The sequence below is a fragment of the Pogona vitticeps genome, chromosome 3 (genome assembly GCF_051106095.1).
Source record: "Pogona vitticeps strain Pit_001003342236 chromosome 3, PviZW2.1, whole genome shotgun sequence".
NCBI lineage: Eukaryota > Metazoa > Chordata > Lepidosauria > Squamata > Agamidae > Pogona > Pogona vitticeps.
Genome location: NC_135785.1, coordinates 51,570,209 through 51,597,653, shown reverse-complemented (window position 1 = coordinate 51,597,653; position 27,445 = coordinate 51,570,209). Strand labels below are relative to the sequence as shown.

The 27,445-nt window shown below is 42.2% G+C and overlaps 3 protein-coding genes across 5 annotated transcripts; 1 reads left to right on the top strand and 2 right to left on the bottom strand.

Moving 5' to 3' along the window:
* Positions 1-1,054: 1,054 nt before the first annotated feature.
* LOC110084058 (V-type proton ATPase subunit e 2) lies at positions 1,055-4,309 on the bottom strand. Its single transcript, XM_020803091.3, has 4 exons — positions 4,086-4,309; positions 3,431-3,478; positions 1,888-2,009; positions 1,055-1,524 (listed from the first exon to the last, which is right to left on the bottom strand). The coding sequence occupies exons 1-3, from the start codon at positions 4,187-4,189 to the stop codon at positions 1,916-1,918; spliced, it is 246 nt and encodes an 81-aa protein (XP_020658750.1). The 5' UTR covers positions 4,190-4,309; the 3' UTR covers positions 1,055-1,524; positions 1,888-1,915.
* Positions 4,310-5,626: 1,317 nt separating this feature from the next.
* Positions 5,627-14,509, bottom strand: COX15 (cytochrome c oxidase assembly factor COX15). Of its 2 annotated transcripts, none has more exons than XM_020803038.3 (9): positions 14,315-14,509; positions 13,222-13,409; positions 11,239-11,361; positions 10,808-10,994; positions 10,282-10,449; positions 8,247-8,328; positions 7,783-7,937; positions 6,863-6,976; positions 5,627-6,350 (listed from the first exon to the last, which is right to left on the bottom strand). In XM_020803038.3, exons 1-9 carry the CDS (start codon positions 14,387-14,389, stop codon positions 6,219-6,221), a joined length of 1,224 nt encoding a protein of 407 aa, XP_020658697.3. In that variant the 5' UTR covers positions 14,390-14,509; the 3' UTR covers positions 5,627-6,218. The 2 variants fall into 2 exon arrangements, with proteins under 2 accessions (XP_020658697.3, XP_020658698.3); XM_020803039.3 differs by having other exon boundaries at positions 13,222-13,406; positions 14,315-14,489.
* On the top strand, positions 14,442-25,442 carry CUTC (cutC copper transporter). Of its 2 annotated transcripts, none has more exons than XM_020803040.3 (9): positions 14,442-14,571; positions 18,737-18,808; positions 19,433-19,492; positions 20,288-20,497; positions 21,118-21,153; positions 22,106-22,239; positions 23,244-23,271; positions 24,277-24,382; positions 25,044-25,442. In XM_020803040.3, exons 2-9 carry the CDS (start codon positions 18,739-18,741, stop codon positions 25,153-25,155), a joined length of 756 nt encoding a protein of 251 aa, XP_020658699.2. In that variant the 5' UTR covers positions 14,442-14,571; positions 18,737-18,738; the 3' UTR covers positions 25,156-25,442. The 2 variants fall into 2 exon arrangements, with proteins under 2 accessions (XP_020658699.2, XP_078245521.1); XM_078389395.1 differs by lacking the exon at positions 14,442-14,571 and adding an exon at positions 17,177-17,200.
* The last annotated feature ends 2,003 nt before the right edge of the window (positions 25,443-27,445 follow it).

Below are 27,445 nucleotides of genomic sequence, written 5' to 3'. Positions count from 1 at the left end.
TATTTGTATATGAATACCCCTGCACAGGTGGACATAATGAGGGTCCAGCCCCCTGGGGCCAGATGGTCCACTCACCGTTCTGCCACTGCCGCAACCTCCACAAACCCTTCCAGTGGTTCACTCTTCGACCTAGCAAAGAGGTTTGCCATCCCACCTCCTGCCAGGAGTGGCAAGCCGATCATGATCTCTGGAGCCATTGGAATGTGTCATGGCAGTGGCAGAATGGTGAATGGACCGCCTGGCCCCAGGGGGCTGGACTCTCATTATGTCCACCTGTGTGGGGTATTCATATATGGATACAGTACAAATACCCCCATCTCTAGTCTGGAGTGAAAGCCTGTGTGTACCATTCACGGGCAAGGGAGAAGAGCATCATTGGTAACTTGTTGCAGAGAGCAAACACAAGTGGCCTGAGAATTGCTTGTTCCTCCACATTTTGTGCAGAACAGCCCATACTATCATTAGTCAAAGGCCTCAATGGCTTTATTAAGGAATAACACAATTTTGATTTTTTGGAATTCACTCATACAATCTGTCTTCCTCAATCAAATGCCATCTACTGGTGGTGGATGCAGTGTAGACAGAGTTGGTATTGGCCTACAATTCTCATAGTCTCCAGTTTAGGAGAATTGTAATCTGGACCAGATGTGATTCACAGATGGTCCTCCAACCCTCATTGGACTGAAATTCCCATCACTATGGCCACTGTGAGGAATCACAAGAGTTGCCACCCAGCAAGGAGCCTCGTGGCGCAGTGGTTAAAACGCTGTACTGCAGCTAAAACTGTGCTCACGACCTGGGGTTCAAATCCTAGGTAGCCGGCTCAAGGTTGACTCAGCCTTCTATCCTTCCGAGGTCGGTAAAATGAGTATCCAGCTTGCTGGGGGGGCAATGTGTAGCCTGTATAATTATAAACCGCCCGGAGAATGCTTGTAGCGCTATGGGGCGGTATACAAGTCAAAAAAGAAAAAAAAAGAATGGGCAGGCTAAAGATCCTCACTCCTGCCCACAGCATTGTTCAAGGCCTTCCAAGCTTCATTGATCAAACTAGTAATAGGGAAAGATCACATAGTAAAATTTTTATTTTCACAACACAGGTTTACAATCAATACATTCATATACAGTAGGTAACCAGTACAGAGGAAGAGGGAGGACATAAGAAAATGCAAGAAGGGGCTTATGGGGCTGGCATTACCATTTGCAAGGAAAAGAATGTATCTTGTCTCTTGGCAAAGGAAGTGTTGCAGAGCTCCATCATCACAAATTCAATCTTAGCTCTTGTTCAGGGGAATTTTAAAACAATAGTTTCCTCCACCTACCAGAGTAGGGGGCCTTATTAGGGTCTTCACAGCAAAATTAGGTGCCTGAAAAGGCATCAATGACAACGGTAAGGAAGGGGATGGTTTGGTACATAAAAGGGTTCTTTGCTGACCCTATTGCTGTGGGGATGTTGGGCTGTCAAAGAGCTACTGAGCTTAGTGGACGGAATAAAGGATGGAGCTGCCATCCGGCATCAAAAAAAGCCTAAAAGAGAGAGAGAGAAACAGGCTTAGTACCAACTTTTCTCCAGAACCTGTCTTAAAATAAACTGCTGCCTTTCCCTGGGATACATACTTGCAGAGATGAGAAGAGAAAGAAGCCTATTCTACAGAAACAGCATCACAGAATGGCTATAGGCTACTTTCTGGTCCTATTTGCTAAATGATTCTAGGTTAGCCCAACTGTTCCAGCAGGAAAATGTCTAGGAAAAATAAGGACCCAATACAGTATAGCTGTTTTTTGTAGCCTGGGAGTAAGTTTCTTTTTACTTTAAAACCATAACACAGTGCAGGTGGGTAAGGACAGTTTGTCACTGCTACATATTCATTTTCTTGGGTGGAACTGTACCTGTTAAATGAGTCTGTGGCAGTCCAGGTCACTCCCAGAGGAAGCGCACATACCAGATGGTCTCATTCTTCAGCTGGGGTCCAAAGAGTGGGTTAGCTTGGGCCAGGATTGCTACAAGCCAGCTACAAGAAGAAAAGTTATGCAGAATTGATACCCCAGCTGTGTTGCAACTCCTTTTGCATCACTTCTAAAAAACTTGAAGGGATGTCTTGCTGACATCTCCATTCTGATTTAGGAGGCAGTATTGCCATGGTGACAAAGTAAAAGCCCCCCCCCCGGTTCTTTACCCACAAATAAGTCCCGAGGAAATAGATAGTGACATACTTAGTAACAAGGCTTTGGGCCAACCAGGAGGCCATGGCATGGACAAAAGGGTGTATGGGACAGTCCAAGCAGTCAAATTCCTTATTCATATACAGTACATCTGTTTGTGGAAACTATCCATGAATGTGAGTTAAAGTATATTTAAAGTTTGGACTAAAGAAAACAGTTCAGACATCTGTGAAGGAAAAGAGGCAGGGCAGGGGTGGAGGATCAGAGAACACAGACCACCTATTTGTGGAAAGGGAGGTGTTCACTCTTCACTTTGTTGTTGGGCCTGCTTACCTATTTCCAGAGTGAATAAAGGCCCAGAAATGAAAATCCAACATCACAGAAGAATCACCCCTTTCCCTCTTCCCAATTGCTTTCTATATGCGGTGGCCAGACTCCTAAGTGGAGCTCGAAGATACCATCACATTTCTCCTATTCTGGCCGCGCTGCATTGGCTGCCCATTCGGTTCCGCATTGACTTCAAAGTTCTGACGCTTACGTTTAAAGCCCTAAACGGTTTAGGGCCTCGATACTTGGCGGAACGCTTACTCCCACCCAGTTCTACCCGTGTCACCCGAGCGAGTCAGGAGGTGAGGCTGAGGAGCCTGACGCCGAGGGAGGCCCGGAAGGAAAAAACAAGAAACCGGGCCTTCTCAGCGGTGGCTCCTCGCCTCTGGAACAACTTACCTCCTGACATTCACGCAGCTCCCTCGCTGGGTATTTTCAAGAAACAACTGAAAACATGGATGTTCAGGCAGGCCTTCCCCCTTTCTACCTAATACCTTCTCTTTCTGTTATAATATATCCCGTTTCTCGCCATCTTTGGGGAAAAAATTTATTCTATCTTTTAATTTATGTAAATTATTATTTGTGATGAGGTTTGTTATATGTTTATTTTTTAAGTGCATGTTGTAAGCCGCCTAGAGTGGTCACAATTGACTAAATAGGCGGGGTATAAATGAAATAAATAAAATAAAAATAATAAATAAATATACTCCCACTGGAGTCAAATAGGCAACCTTCTGGAAATACAACTACTGTAGCTGAATTCCCCTGACACAGCCAGTGCCCATGCTGGCTAGAGGGTTTTGGATATGGTACTTTCTGAGGAAACAGGCATTGGGGTTGCGCTCATGAGCCATTCCCCAAGCCGAAGGATGGCAGATCTCCTGCTAGGCATAATCCAGCCCCACAGACAGTCCTCCTCTGTCCGATCACCTGAGGTACTCACAAGAGATAGCAGCAAACCGCAGTGGTCACCAACATGGTGATAATCACTCTGCATGGAAAAGCAAGACATAGTAAGTTAGTTAGGGAGCCGGGATGGTATTGGGAATAACATGCACAAAAGAAACCGGTATCTCATAATAGGAGGTCAGGTGTGCACAATCGACTGCCTTGGGTTTTTTTTAATGCTGCCCTATTGTCAGGCTTTCTGCCAAAAGAGGCATAGCTTATTTTTCGAGGGCAGGTAGTGTTAAAGTGGTTTTCTGTATACAGGCTCTTATATGCAGAAAACCAGCTTGACAAATTTTAAATAATATTACATACGTTTTCAAAGCATAGGTAAGGAGGAGATTTTGCATCCGCTGCAGCCTTAAACGGCGCAGCCCATTCCCATTTATTTGTGGCTCAGGCCTTTTATGAGGCTGATTGGGGAAGAAACATCACTCGGTGACCAGGAAGGAAAGCGGGCGAGGGAGCGCGGAGCACGTACTCCCTTGAGAAGATTCTGAAAAACAGGGATGTTTCTCCCTCCCTCCCTCCCTCCCTCCCACCGACCCACGCGATGCGAGCGACGGGCGGGCGCCCTTAAGGTGAGGCATTGCGCGGATTAAGGTCGCGAGTCCGTCCGGGACGGGATCGGAGCCGCACGGGAACCTCACCCCCGGTTGGGTCCCTTCGGCACAAGCCACGGCCCCGCGAATCCCACGAGACCCCAGAAGACGGAGAAGAGGACCACCGGCAGCGCGAAGCTGTGCTCCGTCATTATGCTGTGAACCGCGCCGAACCTTCGGACCCGATGGGAAGGCGAGGACCAGCCGCGTTTTGACAGCCTGGAGATCAAAGCTCCGCCCCTCAACGCCCCCCACTCCGTGTTCTCATTGGGTCTTCCGGAAAAGTCACTCAAATTTCGACGCCAGAATCCTCAGATCCGGAAAGCCCTTCCGATTGGCTTTGCGCCTGCTTTCCCCGCCTCCTGGCCTTCCGTGTTTTTCAGGTATCTTCTCTTGCGTCAAGAATCGGCTGTGGTTGTCGCGCTCCTGCGGCTGGCGCGGCGGGTAGAGGAAAGGAATACAATGGGGAGTGGGAGAGTGGGGGGAGTGGGAGAGTGGGGGAGCGCCCCCAAAGACTAAGGAACACTCACTCCCAGGTGACCAGACGGAACGGGACGCTTATCCCGTTGCAACGGCTTCAGTCGGGATTACCATTGGGTGGTGCTATCTGGCTGCGCTTAGCATTTTAACGAGATACAGTGGTTCTTAACCTTTGCTACTCAGGTGTTTTTGAACTGCAACTCCCAGAAACCCCAGCCAGCAGAGCTGATGGTGAAGGCTTCTGGGAGTTGCAGTCCAAAAACATCTGAGTAACAAAGGTTAAGAACCAGTGGGATAGATGATTTAAATGAAATTCTTCGATGTAAAAACACGTGTAAACGGCAATAATTCATCACGGCCTGGCTGTCAGTCTTTCTTGAACACCTGCCTGGAAAAGCTCCCATCTCTTTGACCCTCCCTGGTGGCATCATAGGGGGCAGGAGCCCCATCTCCCCATTATAAAAGAGTAGCTCCCCTCAAGGGAAAAAAATCCCTCACATTTACCATGAACAAGCTAGGACAGCAATAAAAAATATCAGAAACTATTTCTATTACAGCTGGTATTACAGATCATTTAGTATTTCAGCTTTTGTGCTGCTGCGTCCTTTTATACTCCATGGATAACTGTAGCCAAGGCAAGACTGCCTCAAGCTGATTTTAAGTATGATAAAAGGACAGCAGCCTTATGTAGTTTTAGAAGTCGGAAGAAGTGGGCTTGTCCACAGAAACACATTAAAATATAGCAGTTAGTCTTCAAGGCGCCACAACATTTTTGTTTTCTTTTTTCAAATTTTTTTGTGGGGTTTTTTTTGCCTTGCGTAATCTTATATATCATTGTATTTTTCTTTATTATTGTCAGGGATGGGGAAAGGCATTTGTGAGATTTTCTGTCATGTAACAAAGCAATTTCACTAGATTTGGGTACTGTGTATGCACCCTTATTTGGGGGGAAATCGGTGGGAGATTTGCGCCTTTATTTCATACAACAAATTGCCATCAGGGCCTACTGAAGACATCAAACACTGCAATACAATCATAACCTTTAAAATCATAGAAGAGGTACCAATCATAGGAGGTCCACAGTGAAAATGAAGCGCTCATGGAGAAGCTTTATTACTAAATATCATTTAATGTTTATTCTGAATTATTTGATTATAATACAGCATAAATATTCAAACATCAACAACATTCCACTCAAAGAAAACATGAAGCACACCGCTGCAGATAATTCAAGATATAAACAATTATCTGCTCTACTATTTTTAAAGTAGTCTCAAAATGTAGCTCATATTTTGTCATTTCGTTATCGCTCAAAACTCCAAGCCCATTTATCCCATAATTCTGTACTGTATGAGTTGTCAAAACTCTTATCCTACATAGATCATAGAGGTACAGCCTCTATAGAGATTAGCTCACTATTAAGACATATGGCTCAGCAGGACCTGAGACACAGCTGAAATAATAGCAGTTCTTACCCTAGAAATAATCTTATCTACTCCACACCCAGAAAAAAGGACAATGCAACAAATGGTGGCTCACATCCTCCATGGTTTGCAACAAAGTTCTCTATGTCAGAAGGCAAAATGTCATTCTACAACTCTGTTATCTTAAGTTCAAATCCAGGACACCAGGCAGAGAAGCTTACAGGATATACAGTGAGACAGCAAATCTGAACTGTCGGCACCCAACGAAAGAGCAGGCCTATTTAGGGACCCGTCTAAGTTCATGAAGCAGCCATAGAGAAACACTCAGCAACGCCAGGGAACCTGACTGATGAGTGGCTGCTAAAGGTGTTGGAACATATAGCAGCAATGTACTGATGCCTAAGATGACCTGCAAAGGAGTAAAAGAAGAGAAAAACGTTAAACTACACGTTGTACAAAGCAGTCTTGTACAGTATATAAGTAAGAAATTGGGATTTTTGTCTCCCAAGCCTTGCTTTTGCTATGGGTCTCTTTCTCTCTTATATCTGCATGCCATTTTTCCTATTGAAAATAACGTGCTACTAGAAAGGATAATTGACAGAGATTCAGCTGTGTTTCATGATTCAGCATTAATGAAGGCACTCTGGTTATATCCTTCCTGCCTTCTCAATTCATGCTCAAAAGAAGCATGGTGGGATGGCTATCACAGCAGTATTGAAATTTCCCTTGTTTTCTCGTGTTAAAAATAACAGTAAAAGGCTGTGCAATGCCACAGTTGCCACTGCTTCCCGTTCCAAATAGTTGAGACAGAAAAGCAAGACAGCACTATTATGCAGAAATAGGCAGGCACCTGGATGGAAGTGAGACTGCCACTCAGATTAGAAAATACTGTTTGTTAATTCATTTCAAAATAGTCAATACCTGGAAGTATGCTACTGTGAGTAAGGAAGTGACTGCCATTCTTGTTCTGCGTGGGAGAGGAATCTTCCTTGAAAGCAAGTACAGACCCATGATGGCTGTGACAGAAGAGATTCCCTAAAGGTAGAAGAGGTAATTTATTTTTATTTAATTAGACTTATATACTGCCCATCTAGAACATGTAAAAAACATGTCAAGCAAGGCATGAACAAGGGGCTTAGATAAACCTGTTCTTCAAAGCAAGCAGACCCACAGAGAGTACAACTAGCATACATATAACTTTCTAGTTAACCAAGTACCCTACTCCTAAATCCATCTTTAACATCACACTGGATGATAACATCACACTTTCTATTCACAATCCTCATTTCTTCTCTGTATTTTGTTAACTGGCTGAAACACTGTCTGCAGCTCTTTGCCAGCTCAGAATGGCAGCTTCCACTCAACTCTCCATTCATGTTCCTATTTCACATCTACTCTCTATGAACATGTAGTTCTCAAACAGTCAGATAAGAAATGCATTATTCCAAGAACAAAGCAAGTAACAAAATTTAACCCCCATACTTACTGCTTTAAGCAAATGTAGCTTTTCTTGACTTTGCTATTCGAGACCCTTTAAATTCAGAGATAAGGAATGTGCAGCCTTCCACATTCTGTTGGATTGCAGCCCTTACTGTTAACTGTGCTGCCTAGGGCTGATGGGAGCTGGAATTCAAAACATCTAGAGGGCCACACACTCCCTAGCCCTGCTTTAACTGGATATAGCAAGGGCTAAAAACAGGACCTTAAGCAGCCAAAGTCCATGCTCCATCTTATGACCCCTCCTGTAATCCAAAGATTCTCCTGTCACAGAACAAAATAAAGACGAGCATAACAGTTAAGAGATACAGGATTTGCTATCACAGAGAGAGAAGGACACATACCAGAATTCTGTGATCAAACTGGACAGTTGTAGGATTCTCAAATAAATTCTTCAGCTTTGGTGAAAAGGCAAGAAGATCATCAGGAATCCACCGCTCTCCCATCTTGGGAAAGGAATTATACACAAGACCAGCATCTAATCCTGCCACAAATGCTCCTATAGTTCCAAACAAGAGAAACTGAAGTTATAAGTGTAATAATACCTAGATACCTATCAACCTAACAGTTTAGGTTCTTTCCTCTGAAAGCCAAACAGCAGTTCCCACTTTGGTGTAATGGCCTGCAGAGGAAGACATTTAAGTATCTTCAGGACAGAAAAAGCTAAAACCTCCCATAAGACCTAAAGCAAACTCCCACAGGCTGTGTAGTTAACCACTTTGTCTTAAAACATGACGAAACAAAAACGAACAAGAATAGAAAGACTGAAGGAGAGAGTCTTCATCACAACAGTAAAGGAGACTTTTACCTGAGAGAGCAGTGAGAAAGACAAGGCCTGTTGTTCCAAATGCAAACCTTCTCAGGTGTAAGAGCTGTCGGGTTTCAGGTAACTGTCACAATAAAAGAAGAGGAAAAATCTCAGGCCTATACAACAGAATCTTTATATATTCTATAGAAAGCACAAAAAAGCAATTAAGGTGCAGCTATGGCTATTTTGGGGAGAGTAACCCCCAAGGAGCTCAGCAGGGCCTACTTCTAAGTTGATGTTTACAGGACTGCAATGTGCTCTACTGATTTAACAGGTTCCTACTCCCAGATGAACATCTTCACTTCACTGTTAATAAATAGGCAGCATTCATTGCTGGAAGTTCCCCTTTCCACTCTTCTTCCACAACCGCTATACAGCAAGAGATATGGCTTAGATTAAGCATCCTTCAGTCTCGAGAGACTATGGTAACTCTGTATGGAGGATGGTTGTTGTGGGTTTTTTGGGCTCTTTGGCCGTGTTCTGAAGGTTGTTCTTCCTGATGTTTCGCCAGTCTCTGTGGCCGGCATCTTCAGAGGACTGGAGTAGGAACTCTGTCCATGCTCTGTTGCTGTTTGTTGGATAGTTGAGTATTTATAGCTGTGGGAACAGCCTTTGTCTTTTTTCAGGAGATAGGGTGATCAGCGTGTTTTTGTTATGATAAGAGGGGAGACATTATCTGTTACTGTGATTGATGGGTGTCGTTAGCTGGTCTTTTTGGTGCTTATTCTAGGACAATTCTATTTGGAACTTTATCCTGCCAGGAAAAACCAAAAATGTGTCAGAGACAACGCATATGGAACCTGTTCAGCTTCCTCTCCTGCCTTGCACAAAGGGTCCAGGTCTCACTGCAGTACAGGAGTGTGCTCAGGACACAGGCTCTATAGACCTGGATCTTGGTATACGTATGTCATCAACTTCTTATTAAGTCATACTCTCTTTGTGAGTCTAGAGAACATGGTAGCTGCTCTGCCAATGTGTTTATCCAGCTCGATATCTAGGGAGAGGGTGTCAGAGATTGTTGAGACAAGGTACACAAAGTCATGAACAACCTCCAATTCTTGCAGGTAAATGGTAATAGAGAGAGGTGACTCCACGCCTTGGCCCATGACTTGTCTTTTCTTCAGGCTTCAGGCCTTGCTAAAATGATTAATGGAGCTCTTCAGCAGAGTGGACAACAACAGCTGCATCATCGGCACAGAGGAAATCCCGCATGCATTTCAGCTTGACTTTGGTCTTTGCTCTCAATCTAGAGATTAAAGAGCTCTCCATCTAATCTAGTCCAGAGACACCTTCTGTTGCAGTTCCAAAGGCGTGCTTCAACATGAAAGCAAAAAAGATCCCGAAGGAGGTTGGCGTGAGGACACAGCCCTGTTTCACTCTGCTTCAGATGTCAAAGGGATCTGATGTTGAGCCATCAAAAACTACAGTGCCCTTTATTTCCTCATGAAAGGACCTGATGATGTTAAGGAGCCGAGGTGGACATCCAATCTTGGGAAGGATTTTAAAAAGGCCTTACCTACTAACCAAATCAAAGGCCTTTGTGAGATCTATGAAGGCCACAAAGAGTAGCTGTTGTTCCCTCCATTTCTCCTGCAACTGTCGGAGGGAGAATACCATGTCAGTGGTGGATCTATTAGCTTGAAATCCACACTAGTGATTCTGGATAGACTCTGTCTGCAAGCACCTGGAGTCTCTTCACCACAACACAGGCAAGCAGCTTCCCTACAATGTTAAGAAGAGAGATGCCACGGTAGTTATTGCAGTTGCCCCTATCTCCTTTGTTCTTATACGATGTGAAGATGTTTGCATCATTCATGTCGTGTGGTACTCCACCTTCCCCCCAGCAAAGACAAAAGATAGGCAGAATTCACTGCTAGAAGTTCCCCTTTCCACTCTTCTTCCACAACCGCTAAAAAGCAAGAGACATGGCTTATGTCTAAATATATCTGAATCCAATCCAGCCAATTTTTATTAGATAGTCTTAGACGTCAGCCCTAAAATGTCTGCATCATTCAAGTTTCCCCCGTTTGCATACCTTGTGCTGTGGCAGCAACAATGATAGTCCAGTCCACAGGCTGTAGCAGTAAAGGACAAGTGCAGATCCCAGATGTGCTGCTAGACGGTACTGACTGACCCGAGGAATGTCATGGGAGTCTGGTTTTTCCTCTAGTCCACTTTTTACCATGTACCAGCCCAAGAGGCCCTGTCAAAAACAACAACAGAGGAATTATGGAGGCACGAAAAAAAGGCCCACTCATCTTGGATCAATATCATGCATACTACTGAAGTGTGGCAATGCCAAAACACAGATCTAGCTCATTTTTTAGAAAAAGTCCTATACTACACAGAAACATGAGAAAATTGTGAAGGCAGAGGTGTCATAGCAGTCACTGCTTGTTCCACCATCTGAAGCATCTGCAGGGCTACTTGACATAACAGTCTGGTTTCATGTATAAGTCAGCACCTCAGTTCTCAGAGTAAAACCAATTTTCATGCTTCCCCTCAGTTACCTCAGGTACCCCAACTTTTAATGATTTCAGCATCTCAGTGGATTTTCCCACCTGAAAGCAGACAAGCCCACAAAGGGTAAAGACGTGACCCTTCAACGGTCGGTTCAGGTAGCCTTTCCTCCAAAAGTAGGCTGCTGGAAGGATGTAGGCTAATCCCACAAGCCGTCCCCACATGCGGTGTGAATACTCCATGTACCAGATGAATTTGAACTCTGTCAGTGTCATGTCATGGTTCAGGCTGTAGCATTGGGGAGAAAAGGTTTGAAAATACTGTAAATACATGAACAACTGCAAACAGGCACCAAGATATTGTAAGCAATTTCCTTTCTTCCCACTCAGTTTCCTTCAAGATGTAATATCCAAACTGTTTTAAGTCACCACTTTTCACCTGTGCTGGGAAATCACCTTGTGGTGCTAGTAAAACAGATCTCTACACTGAAGAAAGATTGGTTTTGAAGAATCTTAGTCCAGCCCACACTTACATCTTAAATTCTGGGAACTGCTGGTATTTTTGGAATTCTGCTTCCCACTCCTGCTGGGTCCGAGGAGGCTTCATTTCCCGCACCAGGTGCCAGTCAACCATTGAAAGTCCAGATTCTGTCAGCCTGAACAGAGACAGCACAACAAGGATTTGATACTAGGGTAAGCAGGTATCAAGCTAGAATGCAGTTGTATTTATGTAACTTTTATCTAGAAAAGCATCATGATGTCATAAATCATTTTATCTACCTAACACTTATACAATCTAATAGCATCTAACAGCTGGGCACACTGGTAACTAAGCAAGCCTTGGAGAACAGTTATGGTTTTAGAGTGTCTCCAACCCAAATTAGCAGTGTTGTTTTCAGTACAATTACAGTGGGGTCTCGACTTACGAACTTAATCCATATTGGAATGTGGTTCGTAGGTCGAAAAGTTCGTAGGTCGAATCTGCATTTCCCATAGGAATGCATTGAAAACCATTTAATCTGTATCTGTTCTTTTCCGTCCATAGAAACTAATGGGAAGCTGCTATTCCGCCTTCTGCCACTAGAGGGGGATATTTTTTCTTTTTTCCCCTTAGGTTCAGGAAAGGAGGGGGGAGGCAGGGAACAGTTTGCAAAGCACTTTAGAAATCTTTTTTTTCAACAAAGCCAATTTTAAATCATGTTTTAAAGCATGTTGTGCTGATTTTTTCAACTCAAAGACACACAGGCAGGCTTTTTAGGTGCTAAGCAAGCCTCCCCAAGCCTCTTCAGAGCCAGCCAATCAGCTGATAGGCAGGGAGAGGAGGGTGCAGGAGGGGGGGAAGCATAAAATGGCTGCCAGGCTCCTTTCTGGTGTGGGCTTTTAGCTGTTTCTTGCTCTTTTTCCTGCTGTTTGGTGGCTACCAAGGCCTGGTAAGTGACTTTCTTTTATTTATTTTTAGGTTTATGACCCTTTTTTCTCCTCCAGAAGCCTCTAAGGGGAGGGAGGGGGCACTTTTTTCCTGTTCATAACTCGAGGGAAGTTCATATGTCGAGTCCTTATTTCCCCTATAGGGCGGGTTCGTAAGTTGAATTGTTCGCAAGTAAGGTCGTTCGTAAATCGAGACCCCACTGTACTAGAGGGTATGCCCTTTTGAGTTTGTTGGAACTGACTGCTGAGTTAACATGCATATGGCTGTTAAGCTGAAATCTTAGGCATCCTTATCTATGAGTAAGTTTATATAGTTAGTGACTACACAGCAGGAAAAATGTGAATGGATCCACTATGAAGTTGCACTTGGGAAGTCGAGTTTCCTCAGTTCACTACAGTCCACCATAAAGCAGTCAGCAGAGAGGGGAGGAAATTAAAGGAAATTCCCTGTAATGCCCAGCCCAACTTCATAACATGGAATTCTTGTCCTTGTAGGTCACCTATAAAATTAAGATAGCACCATTAGCATGGGCATCCAAAGGGAAGAGGAGTCACAAAGATCAGAAATGGGCAAAGTATGGCTCGCAGCTCACATACAGTACAACTCTCCCAGGAGATCCAAGCTGCCTTAGGTATACCTCAAAATACAAATCACACATTTGGCTCAATACCGATCACACATTGTTTTAGACCCCAAAAAAGGTATTTTTTTAAACTAAGTGATCAAGCAGTCATTTATTGTTTCTTAAAATAAGGGACAACACATTGTGTTTAGGAGGCAGGTTATACCTTTTAAAAACACAACTTGCATTTTTCAGACAAAAATGTATGAAGGGATTTTTCTTGGAAAGGCAGGAATATCAGATGGAGATGTATAGCCTCCAATGTTTAAGGGAAGGGCAAAAATGGCCCCTAAATCTTTGAAATCACCCATCCTTGTTTTAGATTCATATCCAATACTGGCAGACAACCACCCTCAAGAAAAGAAAAATATTGTGGGTACAAAAAGATCCATATTCTGAGAATGATAAATCATTATCAGAGCTAAAGAAAACATAGTGAAAGGCCTAAAGTCAATATTTCCTTACCTAGTGATACCGCCCAGCACAACAGCTCCAGCTACAGTACCACTGCAAATTAGGAGCCAGCGCCCCACAGCCCGATTTGTCACAGCACTGGGGACAGGTGGTACTGCCACTCTGGAATGGGAAGTAACTTCTGACACTACATCATGATGTGCCCGTCTTTGTAGGAACTGCCATCGGTGGAGACACTGCTGAGAATGTAATGGGAACTGTTAGATAATGCCACCCAGTGTTATGCAAGTCCCTCCTCCATAATACAGTCACAAATCAAAGTGTTGCTCATACATGTTGGTGAAACCTAGTTATGAGAAAACCTTACTTGACCATAGATGTCATTTCTATCTTTTTATATCAGGAAAGCTGTCTTCTGTACAAAGACATCTTTGTGATAAATAAGACCACATCTATAGTGGTCTCAACACAGAAAAAGAAATAACTGCTATTTTAGTAGCTGTTGACAGTGTAGTCCAAATGTTTTTAGAGCGCTAACCTCATATGCTACTTCTGGACTTTGCAGAATTATCTTTAGGAACAAGAGATTTAATTTGATGTTCCTTTGGTGCAATTCAACAGATTTTTCCTATATTCTTTAAATGCTGAAGACGTATGAAAAAAGAACTGTAGGGATCAAGCTATTCTATTAGTGTTCTTGCACTTAACTAATTACTACCTTCAACATATTCTGCTCTACCAAGTACTAACAGCAAACCTGATCTTAACATGCATATGGAACCACTATCTCAAATATACAATGCAGAGCAGCTTTTCCAAGAATAACTGAATCAAAGTATCCACTTTTCTTCACAACCACGGCAGCCTTAGCAGCAGATCTCATTCTAAAGGCTGGCTCAGACTGAAATATATTTGCTTATACTTTGGGGACACAGCAGCAATATCAATCCCTGGCCCAGTCACACTGGAGTGTGTCATAAGGATCCTCGTTGCCCTAAGAACCTAACTCCGTAACTGTCTCTATGTTTAATTATTCTTTAACAGCTACAGTGACATCCCCACCGTCTCTTCAAGAAGCAGAAGACGGAAATCTCCCGTTTTTTCTAACCCAGATCCCATAAGCCCAGCAACAGAGCTCCAGTACCTGCCCCCGAGGACCACCTCCTCCACGGAGGGGCAGGAGGAGCCGAGCCCCTCCCAAGGCCACGCGCAGAAGCATCGTTCCCCCAAACACAGCTAGGAAGCAAATCCCTTCCCTGACACGGAAATGAACCCAAGCCGCTCTTCCGGACGCACGAGGCTCCTGCGTCGGGTGGCCGTGAGCCCACGTGACGGGTCAGAAGACACCTCCTGGCTTGGCTCGCGCTCGCTGGCACGCGCGCGGGCGCGCCGTCAAGACAGGTGAGATGGGGAGGGGCGGGACGAGGACGGGATTCCTGCCGGCTGCCGGGAGCCTCTAGGCCGGAACTGTCAACCCAAAGGCCGCGTCTGGAGCTCCCTCCCCGATCAAGGCTAGAGGCGGCAGGGACAGGAGGAGATGGGACCGGAAGAGGGGGCCCAGCGGGAGGGAGGGTGTGAGAGTGATTGGGCAGCCACGGAACCAGGCACGGAGTCCGGAAGGGAACATGGGCGATCCAGGGGGCGGGGTTCAGGCACCGGAAATCCGGTTGGATGGAAGCCGTGGGATACCGTCTTTTTCTCTTCCTCACAATTTGAGCCCCCCCCCCCCGGTGTTGGAGGAAGTCAAAGATGGGTCGATTCGTCCCGTGGGCGCGCCTTCCCCTGTCGCCTCCCTCCGGAAAGGGAAGCAGCCACGCTTGGCGCACGCGCGGGGTCGCTGGGATCCGTTAGTAGGAAACACAAAGGCGCAGGTTTTCTGAAGGGGGGTGACTTCGGTCTGTAGGAGGGGGAGCAAGTCTTTTCGACAGAGCCGTCCTATGTAACCTCCAATATATGAATTAACCCTGAAAGCACCGCTAGATTCTTTTATTGCTGTACTCTGTTAAAGTTACCATGGTCGTTCCTTTGGAAATTACTCAGAAGGAATTGCCACTAAGTTCAGGGGCTTGTTTCTGAATTTTTGTTCTTTAGTTGTTAAGTCGTGTCCGACTCTTCATGACCTCTTGGACCAGAGCACGCCAGGCCCTCCTGTCTTCCACTGCCTCCCGGAGTTGGGTCAAATTCATGTTGGTAGCTTTGGTGACACTGTCCAACCATCTTGTCCTCTGTTGTCCACTTCCCCTCGAGCCTTCACACTTTCCCAACATCAGGGTCTTTTCCAGGGAGTCTTCTCTTCTCATCAGATGGCCAAAGTATTGGAGCCTCAGCTTCAGGATCTGACCTTCCAGTGAGCACTCAGGGTTGATTTCCTTCAAAATGGATAAGTTTATTCTCCTTGCAGTCCAGGGGACTCTCAAGAGCCTCCTCCAGCACCACAATTCAAAAGCATCAATTCTTCGGCGGTCTGCTTTCTTTATGGTCCAGCTTTCACTTCCATACATCATTACAGGAAAAACCATAGCTTTGACTATGCGTACTTTTGTTCTCAAGGTGATGTCTCTGCTTTTTAAGATGCTGTCAAGGTTTGTCATTGCTTTCCTCCCAATAAGCAGACGTCTTTTAATTTCGTGGCTGCTGTCACCATCTGCAGTGATCATGGAGCCCAAGAAGGTAAAATCTGTCACTGCCTCCATATCATCTTCTATTTGCCAGGAGGAGATGGGATCAGTGCCCATGATCTTGATTTTTTTGATGTTGAGCTTCAGATCATTTCTGACGCTCTCGTCTTTCACCCTCATTAAGAGGTTTTTAAATTCCTCCTCACTTTCTTCCTCCAGAGTGGTATCATCTGCATATTGGTGGCTGTTAATATTTCTTCCTGCAATCTTAATTCTGGTTTGGGATTGATCCAGTCCTGCCTTTTACATGATGTATTCTGCATATACGTTAAATAAGTAGGGAGACAATATATAAGCTTGTTGTACTCCTTTCCCAATTTTGAACCAATCAGTTGTTCCATATCCAGTTCTTACTGTTGCTTGCACATATAGATTTCTCAGGAGATAGATAAGGCACTCCCATTTCTTTAAGGACTTGCCACAGCTTTTATTTATTTGTGCTTTTAAAATCTATTGTTATGAAAATGTAATGTTAATAAAATAGAGCTAAAATGAATATACACTATAAACATAAAAGTATAATAATGGGGAAAATCTGTCTATAACATGCTATGAAAGACTTTCAGATGTTTTCAAAACGATCTATACAAGGTTGGTTTTTTATACCACATATTCAAATATTGAAAAAGTCATAAGATCCCCAATTCCCTGGATAACAGGAAATGCACATTTATCCTTCCACTAAACACGCACGCACGCACGCACACACACACACACACACACACACACACACACACACACACACACACACACACACACACACACACACACACACACACACACACACACAAAATAACAGCCAAAGAACGTTGTAATATCTAATTAAAATAAACAGCCCCACTCTACCACAAAACTAAAAAAATCCAGAGAGAGCAAAGGAGGATTGGGGGCAAGAAAGTACATCGGAAGTAATCATTTTGACAGTTAAAATGCATTAGAAAGTATGGATAGAATTAAAAATCATTTAGAAAAATTTGCAAAAATAACTGGATTATGTGTAAATTGGCAAAAATCTGAAATAATGTTGTTTAAGAAAAGTTTGCCGATAAATATTAATTTGGGATATGTAAATCTGTTAAATATTTAGGTATCGAATGAGTAAAGGATACTCAGAAAATAAAAGAGCATAATTATAATAACTTTAAAAGGGGTTTTAAAAACGAACCTACAGGAATATTCTAGTTTGAAACTTTATTGGTTTGGAAGGATTGCGTTGATGAAAATGAAGATTTTATCAAAGATTAATTTTTTATTTAGGATGTTACCAGTACAATTAACAGAATATGATTTTAAATTTTCGCAGGAACCGATTAATATTGTAATGAAGGGAAGAAAGCCAGAATAAATAAAAGGTATTGGTATAAGACAATAAAAAAGGACATACCAAATATTAAAAATTACTATATGGCTAATAAATTGAGGTTTATTGGGGAAATTATATATAACCCATAAAGGTTTTTGGTGGAAAAGGGAATAATCAGAAATACTTGTACAGGTTGACATTGAAAAATATCTATTCAGAATAATTAAAAATATAAAATAAATTAAATCAATAACCTCTTTTATTTAACTATGTTAAATGTGTGGTATAAGTATATTAAAAAATTATGTTCATCTAACTTGCCATTAAGATTAATGACTGAAATAGAGAATTTTCCCGCCAATATGAAAATCTATTTAGAATTATTTAAAGAAAAAAGTGAGTAGATTAAAAGATTGGTTGGATAAAATGAGATCGAAAGATCAAATGAAACAAAATGTTCAAAATAAGAATATATCATGGTTGAATTATATGCAATTAGAAAGATGGACTAATGAATGGATAAAGAAGTATAACAAAGTTAAAGAATATACAAAGTATGAACAATTTCTATTATCATATGAAGATATTCAGATGAATGAGTCAGTGAAGGCTGTAGTAAGTAATATATATAGACTCCTGCTAGATTTAGAAGAAAGAAGAGATCAAGAATGATGGATTGAAGCTAGTGTAGGAACAAGATTTAGGAAAAAGAATAAATGGTGAAGAGTGGATGAAGATATGGAAAATTAGGGTTTTACGATTTATGTTGGTGAGAATAAAAGAAAAAATTAAACAAAGTTTAAAATGGTGTTTGACACCGATAAAATTGAATAAAATTAACTCTTAGTTATCTGAATATCTGTAGGAAATGTGAGAAGGAAATTGGTACATACTTTCATATGTGGTGGGAATGTGAAAAAGTACAAAGATTTTGGAAATTAATCTTTGAGTAATTAACTGATATATGTGAAAGGGATATAGAATTTCATCCTGAGATAGCTTTGTTATCAATATTTGTAAATGTGGAATATGATATGAGGACTAGAGAGTTGATTACCGGTTTATTAACAGCAGCCAGATTAATAATAGCCAGGAATTGGAAATAAAAAATTGAATTTCAAATAGAAGAATGGTATGATGAAATATGGAATATTGCTATAAATGATAAAATCACTTGTAATTTAAAGGTCAAGAAAGGAGAGATAAAAATATTTTTTATGATATATGGGGCAGACTTTTGGAATATGAGCTAACAAAAAGGAAAGGGAAAGTTCCAAATCAGGAATCAATGCAGTTCTGGAGAAGAGAAGGAATAAGAAGAATGAAGGCTGTGGAAGAAGACTACTGCAAGAGGTCCCGACTAGGGTGGCGGGGAACACCATTGATTTGTATTTTGGTTTATGTATTTTATGTTGTAGTTTATAATAAAAAATAAAAGGGGGTCATGATTTGAAAAAGGTTAGAGAAAAAGAAGTAATCATTGGATTTCAGCACTCCTTTTTTGCACATTTTTTGTTAATTTTTTTTCTATAGACTCACAGCAGGGCAGAGTTTGATTGCCTCTAATTGTGTTTTTTCCCCCTAGGAATGGCCAATGGCTTTCTTATGGAAGTATGTGTTGATTCAGTGGAGTCTGCCGTAAATGCAGAGAGAGGAGGTAACTCAGTAAAAAATGTTACAACTTCTCTGGGGCATGAGATACATCCCTGGGGCACACAACCCATATGTACTGCAAAAAGTGGCACAATCATTGCCCCAAGCTTAATGAAACCTCTCTGGGAACACTTTTGATTTGAAAAATAGAATGGGAAATGTTTCAAGTATGTAAATAAAAATCTCCAGACTGATCTAGATTAGTAGCACACAGATTCAGAACACAAAACTTTTAACATCTGCAATCTCATTATTTGCTGTGAGCCCTCTAGCTGTGTAAGCTGCTGACATAAGTGAATAAATGACATCCACAGGTTGTTGCATAATTTTAGCAGTTCTGTTTCAGAGCAGCAAATTAATCCAACAGAAATGCCACACAGATTGCAGACTGATTTCTTGAAATTATTATTTTTCTGAGAACATTCTCCTTGATTTTGTTCAAAGTATGGATTAAAGTATTAGTGGACAGCAAAATACATGGGACAGAACTCCTTCTTCTTAAACAATGGCATGAGTTGAGAGTATTCCATATTGTGATCTATTTATTAGAGCAAGGACATATTTAGATCACTGTTAAATTACTGCTGTCCTCTTAGATTCAGAGACTTACTATGCAGTCCTGTTGCAGGTGCTGGACGCCTTGAATTGTGTGCCAATTTGATGGAAGGAGGAACAACACCCAGTATAGGTGAGTTGCCATGTATAGGCTAAGATCCAACCCAGTGGCTTTCCGCAGCATTTATTAGCTGTTCTGAGCAACTAGGAGAAACAAATCAGTTTTGTAAAATTTAGTTAACAAGACTGTTAACTGAACTGGGAGAAGGTTCCTTGTGTTCTGTCCACCTGAAGTTGAGGCCTCTTCTGGGCATTTTGCAAGCTAGACTCTCACTTTAACATTCTGATTCAGTTTTTCTTCAGCAACTCCTTCTAATTTTTAAGAGGAGACTTAGAATAGGGGGGGGGGCATTTCCAGTTCACAAGCCCAATTCCAGTTTGGGGAGGGTCTTGAAAGCTACATTGCAATAGCTAAGATCAAGGCTAAGAAAACAGGGCCTAAAATGCAACAGGCTGAATATAAATCTTGCTCATCCGTTCCTGTGGATGCCACATAAAACTTCCCTAGTCTGCAACCCTAAGTTTCTTTCTATTCTGTAAATGGGACCTCCCATTCTGTTCAATAAACAGGGTTGCAGACTTTTACTATAAAACCCACTCAATTCTTAAATTGCTCTTTATCTATGATCACTGATAGGGCAGGAAATCTACACCAGTTGGCTAAGAAAGGCTTACTTTGCCCACCCTTAGATTCTTAAATTTTAGAGTCTCCTTTCTGTCTCCTTTGTTGCAGCAAAACCTGGTGCTGAGGAGCTAGCTCTGTCTGGCATGTTTCTTTTCTCTGTACCAAGTTACTTCCTGTCCTTGTAAATCCAGTTGTCTTTTAACTAATACTACTGTATACCCTAAACTTTTTTTTCACTTCCAGGGCTTCTGCAAGTGGTGAAACAGTGTACACGTGTGCCTGTTTTTGTGATGATCCGCCCTCGTGGCGGAGATTTCCTCTATTCTGACCGGGAAGTAGAGGTGATGAAGGCTGACATCCGACTCGCCAAGCAACACGGGGCAGATGGGCTGGTGTTTGGAGCCTTGACAGAGGATGGGCGTGTGGACACAGAGCTCTGCACAACACTGTCGGGTGAGTAGGTCTTACTTTCCATAGGGCTTATTCAGTACTTCACTGTGAGCATCATTACAAGATGGCACAAGCCTCTATTTCTAAGGTTCTGATGGCTATGAATAGTCAAGGGAATGGAGTTATCTCCTATAGGGAAAAAACAAGACTAACTGAAGATTACACGTCATGTTCAAAGGCAGTTTTATATATAGAGTGCAGTGAAATAATCAAACCAGGAGAAGTTCTACAGGGAAGAGGCTGTTAGAAAAGGAACTTCAGTTAGGGGAGGAACGTGGGTTTTTTCCCTCTCTCGTGGAGTATTTAACCATGATGTAAACAGAGAAGTGCAATTCCATGCTCCACTCCAAGATTACTTTTCGTTGAGGACATTAAGCCCAATATATAAGAAAATTGATGTATAAAATGTGGCAGATTTTTTCTATGAAATGCTAGCTGCATAGTGAGTAGGCTTGGTGGAAATTGTTCATTTTAGAGCCAACACTGCACAGAGTTTGATGTTATCTGGGGAGGTTATCTTTCACTCCAGAAACAGTACCAGAAGTGTAACCTGTTCTGGGGAAATAAATGTTCTTTCCTCAACAAGGATATGCTGATCTTCTTGATTTTGTTCTTTGTTACAGCTGCTTCTCGCCCACTGCCAGTCACTTTCCATAGAGGTGAGTTCTGAGGGCTTGGAGAGATAAATGGAAGTTGATCTGCATACTTGCAGAGTGTAGACATGAGCTGTATGGTCTTGCCTGTTTAGGACTATGAGGCTACAGCTTGGGGACTGCACATTTTAGTGCTCCCTACTGAGCATTTGTAATCCTGTATGGAGTAGACCAGCTGGCTGGATAGCTCAGGGAGCTAGGGAGCTGGCTATGTAGTCAGAGATAGGAGTTCTACTGCCCATTGCATCTCCTGGGAGTAGAGTCTTGAGCAAGCTGCACAGTCCCAGAGGAAGGGAATGGTAAACCACTTTTGAGTGCCTAGAAAACCCTAGCAAGGGTCATGAGTCAAAATTGTCTTGTTGACATGCACTTGTTATTATGGAGTAGGCCAGAGACAAGGCACTTCCAACACACAAGGGGGGCATATCTGGCCCATCAACGTGTCCCCAAGACCCTTCTCCCAGTCCCCCACACAAGGAAAATCTTGGGATCAAATATAAGTGATTTTGATGGGATGGAATATCTGAGGTAAAAGGTTTTCCTGGTCTTCCACAGCACTCATTTAGGCTTTTAATAGACTCCAAAGACTAATTGCAGCATGAGTGGCATTTTAAGGAGAGTGCTGCTGGGAGAGAAGGGGACAGTCAAGCCAGTCTAACACTCCAGCTTTCCTTCAAAAATATCATCCCAATCAGTCTTTTTAAAAGCTCCCATTTGGTGGAAATAACACCTTAAACCTCACTGTAGTGTGTATGTGAGGGGAAGTATTTTCAAGGAGGTTCTACTGCTCACAGTTGGTATGCAGTACCAAGAAGCTTTCTTGCAGACTGTTCAGTTCTTTTCCCTTAAAAAGGTTCCCTATCACAGGGCCTCAAAACACATTTTACATCCAAATCCTAAGATTTGTGTTCTAGAATATTTGTTAAGTACAGACTGACGTGCTCCCTTTTCCTTGCAGCTTTTGACATGGTGTATGATCCTTTGGCTGCCTTGGAAACGCTGATATCAATGGGTTTTGAACGGGTATTGACTAGCGGGTGTGACAGCTCTGCCCTAGAGGGTCTGCCTTTGATAAAGCGGTTGACAGATCAGGTAAGGTGTCATTTCAACTATCTCTGGAACACTGTTGATATATTTGCTATGTCTTCTCAGCATTAGCTACCTAAAAAAATTATAGGTAGCTGCCAATCACATATTGACTCTTCACTGGCAAAGATGCAATCTGAATTCTCAGGTTAATGTGTAGAATGTGTGCATGCAGTGTCTGATTTGAGCTCCTTTTGGTAACAGATTAATTCCTATGTGCCTTGTAAGAAATTACCCATCTCTCCTATATGTACAGCATGTATTCGACTCACGTGTCCAGAAAAAAGCATAAGAACCAGAAAAAAGTTAAAATAGTTAGTTAACTAACTAATAAGTTAGTTAAAGGTTGCTTCAGGTCTCTTGCACACTATGGTGGCGTTTAAGCAGTGGACTGGGGATGACAGCATGTCGTAATATCTCTGTTCAAGTGAAATGCACTAAATAGACGTTTGGTCTACAGAGTGGGATTCAGAAGCATGTTAGAAATAAAGTTTCAAATTACAGGCTTCCTTGAACCCCAGGATTCATGTCTCCAAGTCATTCTTAAAATCACATTCTGTAAATAAATTAATCCAATGGTTCTATGATCAAATATATATTTGATGAACATACTGTATCAGTAGACAAGTGCAAGAAGGGTGTCTGTTGTCTTGGACATTAAGGTTGTTTGGCAAGAGTTGAACAATATTGTTTCCTGCACTTCAGTCATCCTGAGAGAGAGGTAAAAACTTAGTGTAGGTACTCAGTCCGTTGAGTAGTTTTTAGTAGTGAAATCTATAGAGTAATGATCTTAGTGGGGCACCCCCAACTTCACAAGAAGAAACGCATAAGAGGCTCAATATAGGTGTTACTGAATTGAAGCAAGCCACTGCGAAAGAAGCAAAAAAATGAAAAGCAAGATCTGTGAATAAATATATTCCTAAACAAGACAACAAGGTGGTTGTCCTTCCACTGTATTATGTTTGATCCCACAGACAAGATTGCTAAATTCTTTTTCTCTTCCTTTTCAGGCAAAGGGTAGGATTGTCGTAATGCCAGGTAGGATTCTGCTGTGAGTACCATCAGTTGATATTGGTTTAGGCTCCCTCACTTCCCAAAGTCATGGGACATTCTGGGATAATGTGCAAGGTTTAATTTCTTTACTTCAGTTTGGAGGAGTATGTACTGGAAACATGACATAGTATTTTTGTAGAATCTGATTTATTTATAAATATACGAAGCATGCTTAGTGGAAGTGAGTAGACATCTGTTAGCAGGAAGCACAATTGTCAAAATTACTTTACATGCCCAAAGCAACAGTGTAGATCACCACAGTCCAAATTAAAATTCCAGGTTGCTTCTTGTTATCAGCACTGTCCCCAAACATTGGTATATATGTTATTGAAAGCAAAATAGAGGTTTTTAGTGGTCAGTGAATGTTCCTATCTGATTAAACTGTGTTTATGAGGCAGATTAGCCCCTGCATGTTGATCAAATAGCCAAGCTGGTATATAATATAACACTGGTTCAGAAGGGAGGCATGAAGAAATGTGTGCGTGAAAGAGAAAGACAAAGACAGAGGGAGACTATAGGATTTTCATAATATATTTTTTAAAGTTTAAACCTTTTAAAAATTTATTTTAAAACTTCGTAGCATAAAATTGATGTAAAATAATTTTGTGCTAAGCTTTTGAGTCTGCTTTTAATGATAATTTATATATTCAACTTTTTGTTGAAAGAAGGATGAACTATGACTTGAATTTTGACAAAGTAGTAGTAAGGAGACTGTGTGACAAATAGGACATAATGCTAAAATGTCTGGCAGCCACTGTCATATCCAATCCTGTGAGCATGTGCTTCCTTCTAGAATGCACAATCTCTCTAAGAAGTCAACCTGATGTACAGGTATAGCATTATATCACACTGACCCTTAAGTCTTTCTTTAAGATCAGCCTCGCTTCTACATATTGACTGTCACTAGAGATCTGATTCTGTTTCTTGAAGTAATTAATCCCCACTGCCTCACTCCATGTTTGTGACTGAGGAATGGGCTTTCTCCAACAGGGGGAGGCATCACTGAGAGAAATCTCCAGAGAATCCTGGAAGGCTCTGGTGCTTCTGAGTTTCACTGCTCTGCACGTTCAGCCAAGGACTCCGGCATGAAGTTCAGGTAACAGGCAAAATAGTTAGGGTGACTCCTGACTGAACTGTCTTCACTTCTTGATGCAGTGCTACCATTCTGGGTAGTGAGCTGGCTAAGAATATTGGGAATACTGGAACTTGACCAGCTGACTGCAGTACTAGTAAAGAGATTCTGCCTATATCTCCTAGTTTCAGAATTCTCTTCATGAGCTAGCATTCAAATGATAATGTCTAACCTTCCAGATTGTCAATGTGGTAGCAGGTTATGTCCTGAGGAATACTTCACACTGGCCAGAGTGGGAGGGCATAGAATTGGGGTGGTTCCTTCTCTGGTTGTTCAGATTCTAGACCAGAACTGGACAAAGTGCAGCTTGAGGGCCACATACAGCCCGCGAGCCGCTCCTCTCCAGCCCGCGGACAGTTTTGAACATCAAAACCATTTATGGCTTTTTGTCTAAAGTTGGTCAGTTGCTTATCTTTAATATACCACCAAAAACCTCTTTAGTATTTGTGAAGATTAACAAGTTTAAAATAAAAACAACCATAACATCACTGTTTCACTTTATTTTTAAGTAAAGTTGGTTCGGCCCCCAAACACAGTTCAGATTTTTCATGTGGCCCCCTGATAGAAATTAATTGCCCACCCCTGTTCTAGACAGTAACCAATGCCTTCTTGGTCTTCTTTTTAGAAACTCCAGTGTTACCATGGGGACCTACCTTTCTACACCTGAATATTCCATCAAGGTGGCAGATGTGGCTAAAGTGAGGACCCTGAATGCAATTGCGAAGAACATCCTGTAGCACAAGATACTGCAGAGCAGGAAGACTCAGCACCCTGGGATGTGCCCAGTCTTTAGGCTTAGACATTTCAATAGCACTGAAAGGAAACGGGTCAACTAACTGAAGACACCTGTGCTTGTTTTTAATCTTATTCCTACTTCTTAGACTTGCTCCACAGAGTCCCTTCCTTTGATGTGATCATCCCATTTGTCTGTGGGGAGTGAACTATGGGGAGGGCTGGGGCTTAGCTGAAGGGGCACTTACCCTCTCTGTGATAATCACTTCAAATAAACCCCGAAGCTGCTCCACCTCACTGTGGCTCTTCTTCACATACAGGCAAGATGTTGAACTGAACAGAATTGTATCAGGGTGATGTCCAGCCTGGGGAGGGCCTCTGGTAAGTGTTTGTTTCAAGCAGGCAGCAAGGCGTAGGCTAGAGTTCATAAAGTTACTTTGGGGCTACTGTTTCCATAATTCACCAGTCAGTTTGGCCAGTAGCCAATCAGGATGGGGATACTGGATATTAGTCCAAAAAAGTAACTTTCCCAGTCTCTAACTGGAAGTAAGCTCTTTGTCTCTTCAGAGCACAAGAGTCAAGTCTAGTATGCCTCCAGAAATTCTGCACTAGGTGGAGAGCTTTTCTTTCTCTGGAGTATGAACAGGTAAGGGCACAAGCGTAAATTAAAATTATAATACTAAAAAGAGAAGCAATAACATCAGGCATCATCGAATGAAACCAAATAAAATCTATAGGAAAGAACAAGTGGTGCGAAAATCTAAAAGCACCAAAACAATGTTCCAAAATCCTTATGAAAAGAACATGTGCTTTACTTTGTGCTCTCTGGGTTTGGGGTTGGGGACAGACCACAATAGACATCCACCCATTGAAAAAGCCTTTCTCCCTTGTAGTCACCCAACTTTGCCTTATTTGGCTGATGTGCCTGGTAGAGGTCCTCAGGTTAGGGCTTGGGTAGGTAGAGAATGGGTGCAGAATGTATCAGGCAACTTGGCCCCACGTTTAGAGCTCTAAAGGCTAGAAGTGTTATTTTGAATTGGGCCCAGAAACTGATGACCATTGTACTACTGAAATAATACAGCGCAAATTATAACACATGGAAAAAAACAAAGATAATATCTTCTGGGAAGTTGATATTTTGCAAGAGTAATATGTTGAGCAGAGGAAGGTCAGAGAAGTTCAGGAAAACTTTGGGTTTTTTCCCCATCAGACTCACCTGTGGAGCTGAGAAGCCTTGAAACCAAATGTCAGATTGTGTAGCAATCTCTTCCTTGCACTGCAAGAGATCAGAATATCTATGCTGGAACAAACAGAAGGGCTGCTTAGTCCAGCATTCTGATCATATGGTGGCCAACTGGATGCTTATGAGAAGATCGCTGGTGTGGTCGTGGTTTCTGCTGTTCAAGTGGAGCACTCGAATGCTTCATCTGAGAAGAGAGAATGTTGTAGTAGCTGGACATTGACACAAAATCATTGCAAGTTGGCTATGTTCATTGTTTAAATGCAAATCTGAATTGGGAACTAGACCAGGTTTTTTTCTATCCTCTGTTATCCTTTGTACCTTAAAAGCCCTATTAGAGTTGTTATAAGTCAATTCTGACTCAACAGCACATAAGACACAGAGAGAGCGAGAGCACTGTGTGATTTGTGCTTGAATTTAATTGGTATGCTGACCTATAACAGCAACCCATTGTTAGCAGGGGCCATATGGACCCCTGGAGGCACTAGCACATTTGAAGGGCGTTACAGGCTGGAAACAATTCTTCACACACCACCTTATAAGGTTTGTTACGCAGCTTCTACAATCCTGATTCTGCCTGAATTTCTTTCATAATTTTATGACTGGCCAAAAAAACGGTAGAGAACGGCTGGTGTAGGGTATTGTTTACGAGATATCAGGCTTTGATTAGCTATCTAATAATTAACTATGAGAGATTTAAATTGCTGTTTCTCTGGACATTGGACCCATTTGTCAAGAATGAATCAGAATTGGTTCTATCTAAACTGATTATGTAATGAGTGAGACAGCAGAATCTCTCCGCTCTGGATGGCTTGTTTCAGTAGCCATTTGGGGATTAATATCATTGTTTGTAACTAGGGAGTGATGGCAGAGTTTGATCTTTCATCTTGGAAATCATATTCTTAATTCCTCTCCAAGACTGGATTTCTCAGTCTTGTAACGCCTGTTTTGAGATACACTCCTCCCCAGTGATGATCTGTAAGTCCCCAGTGCAGTATCACGTTTTGGTTCTGTTTTCACAACATTAACACAATCAAAGTTGTGTTACGCTTAAG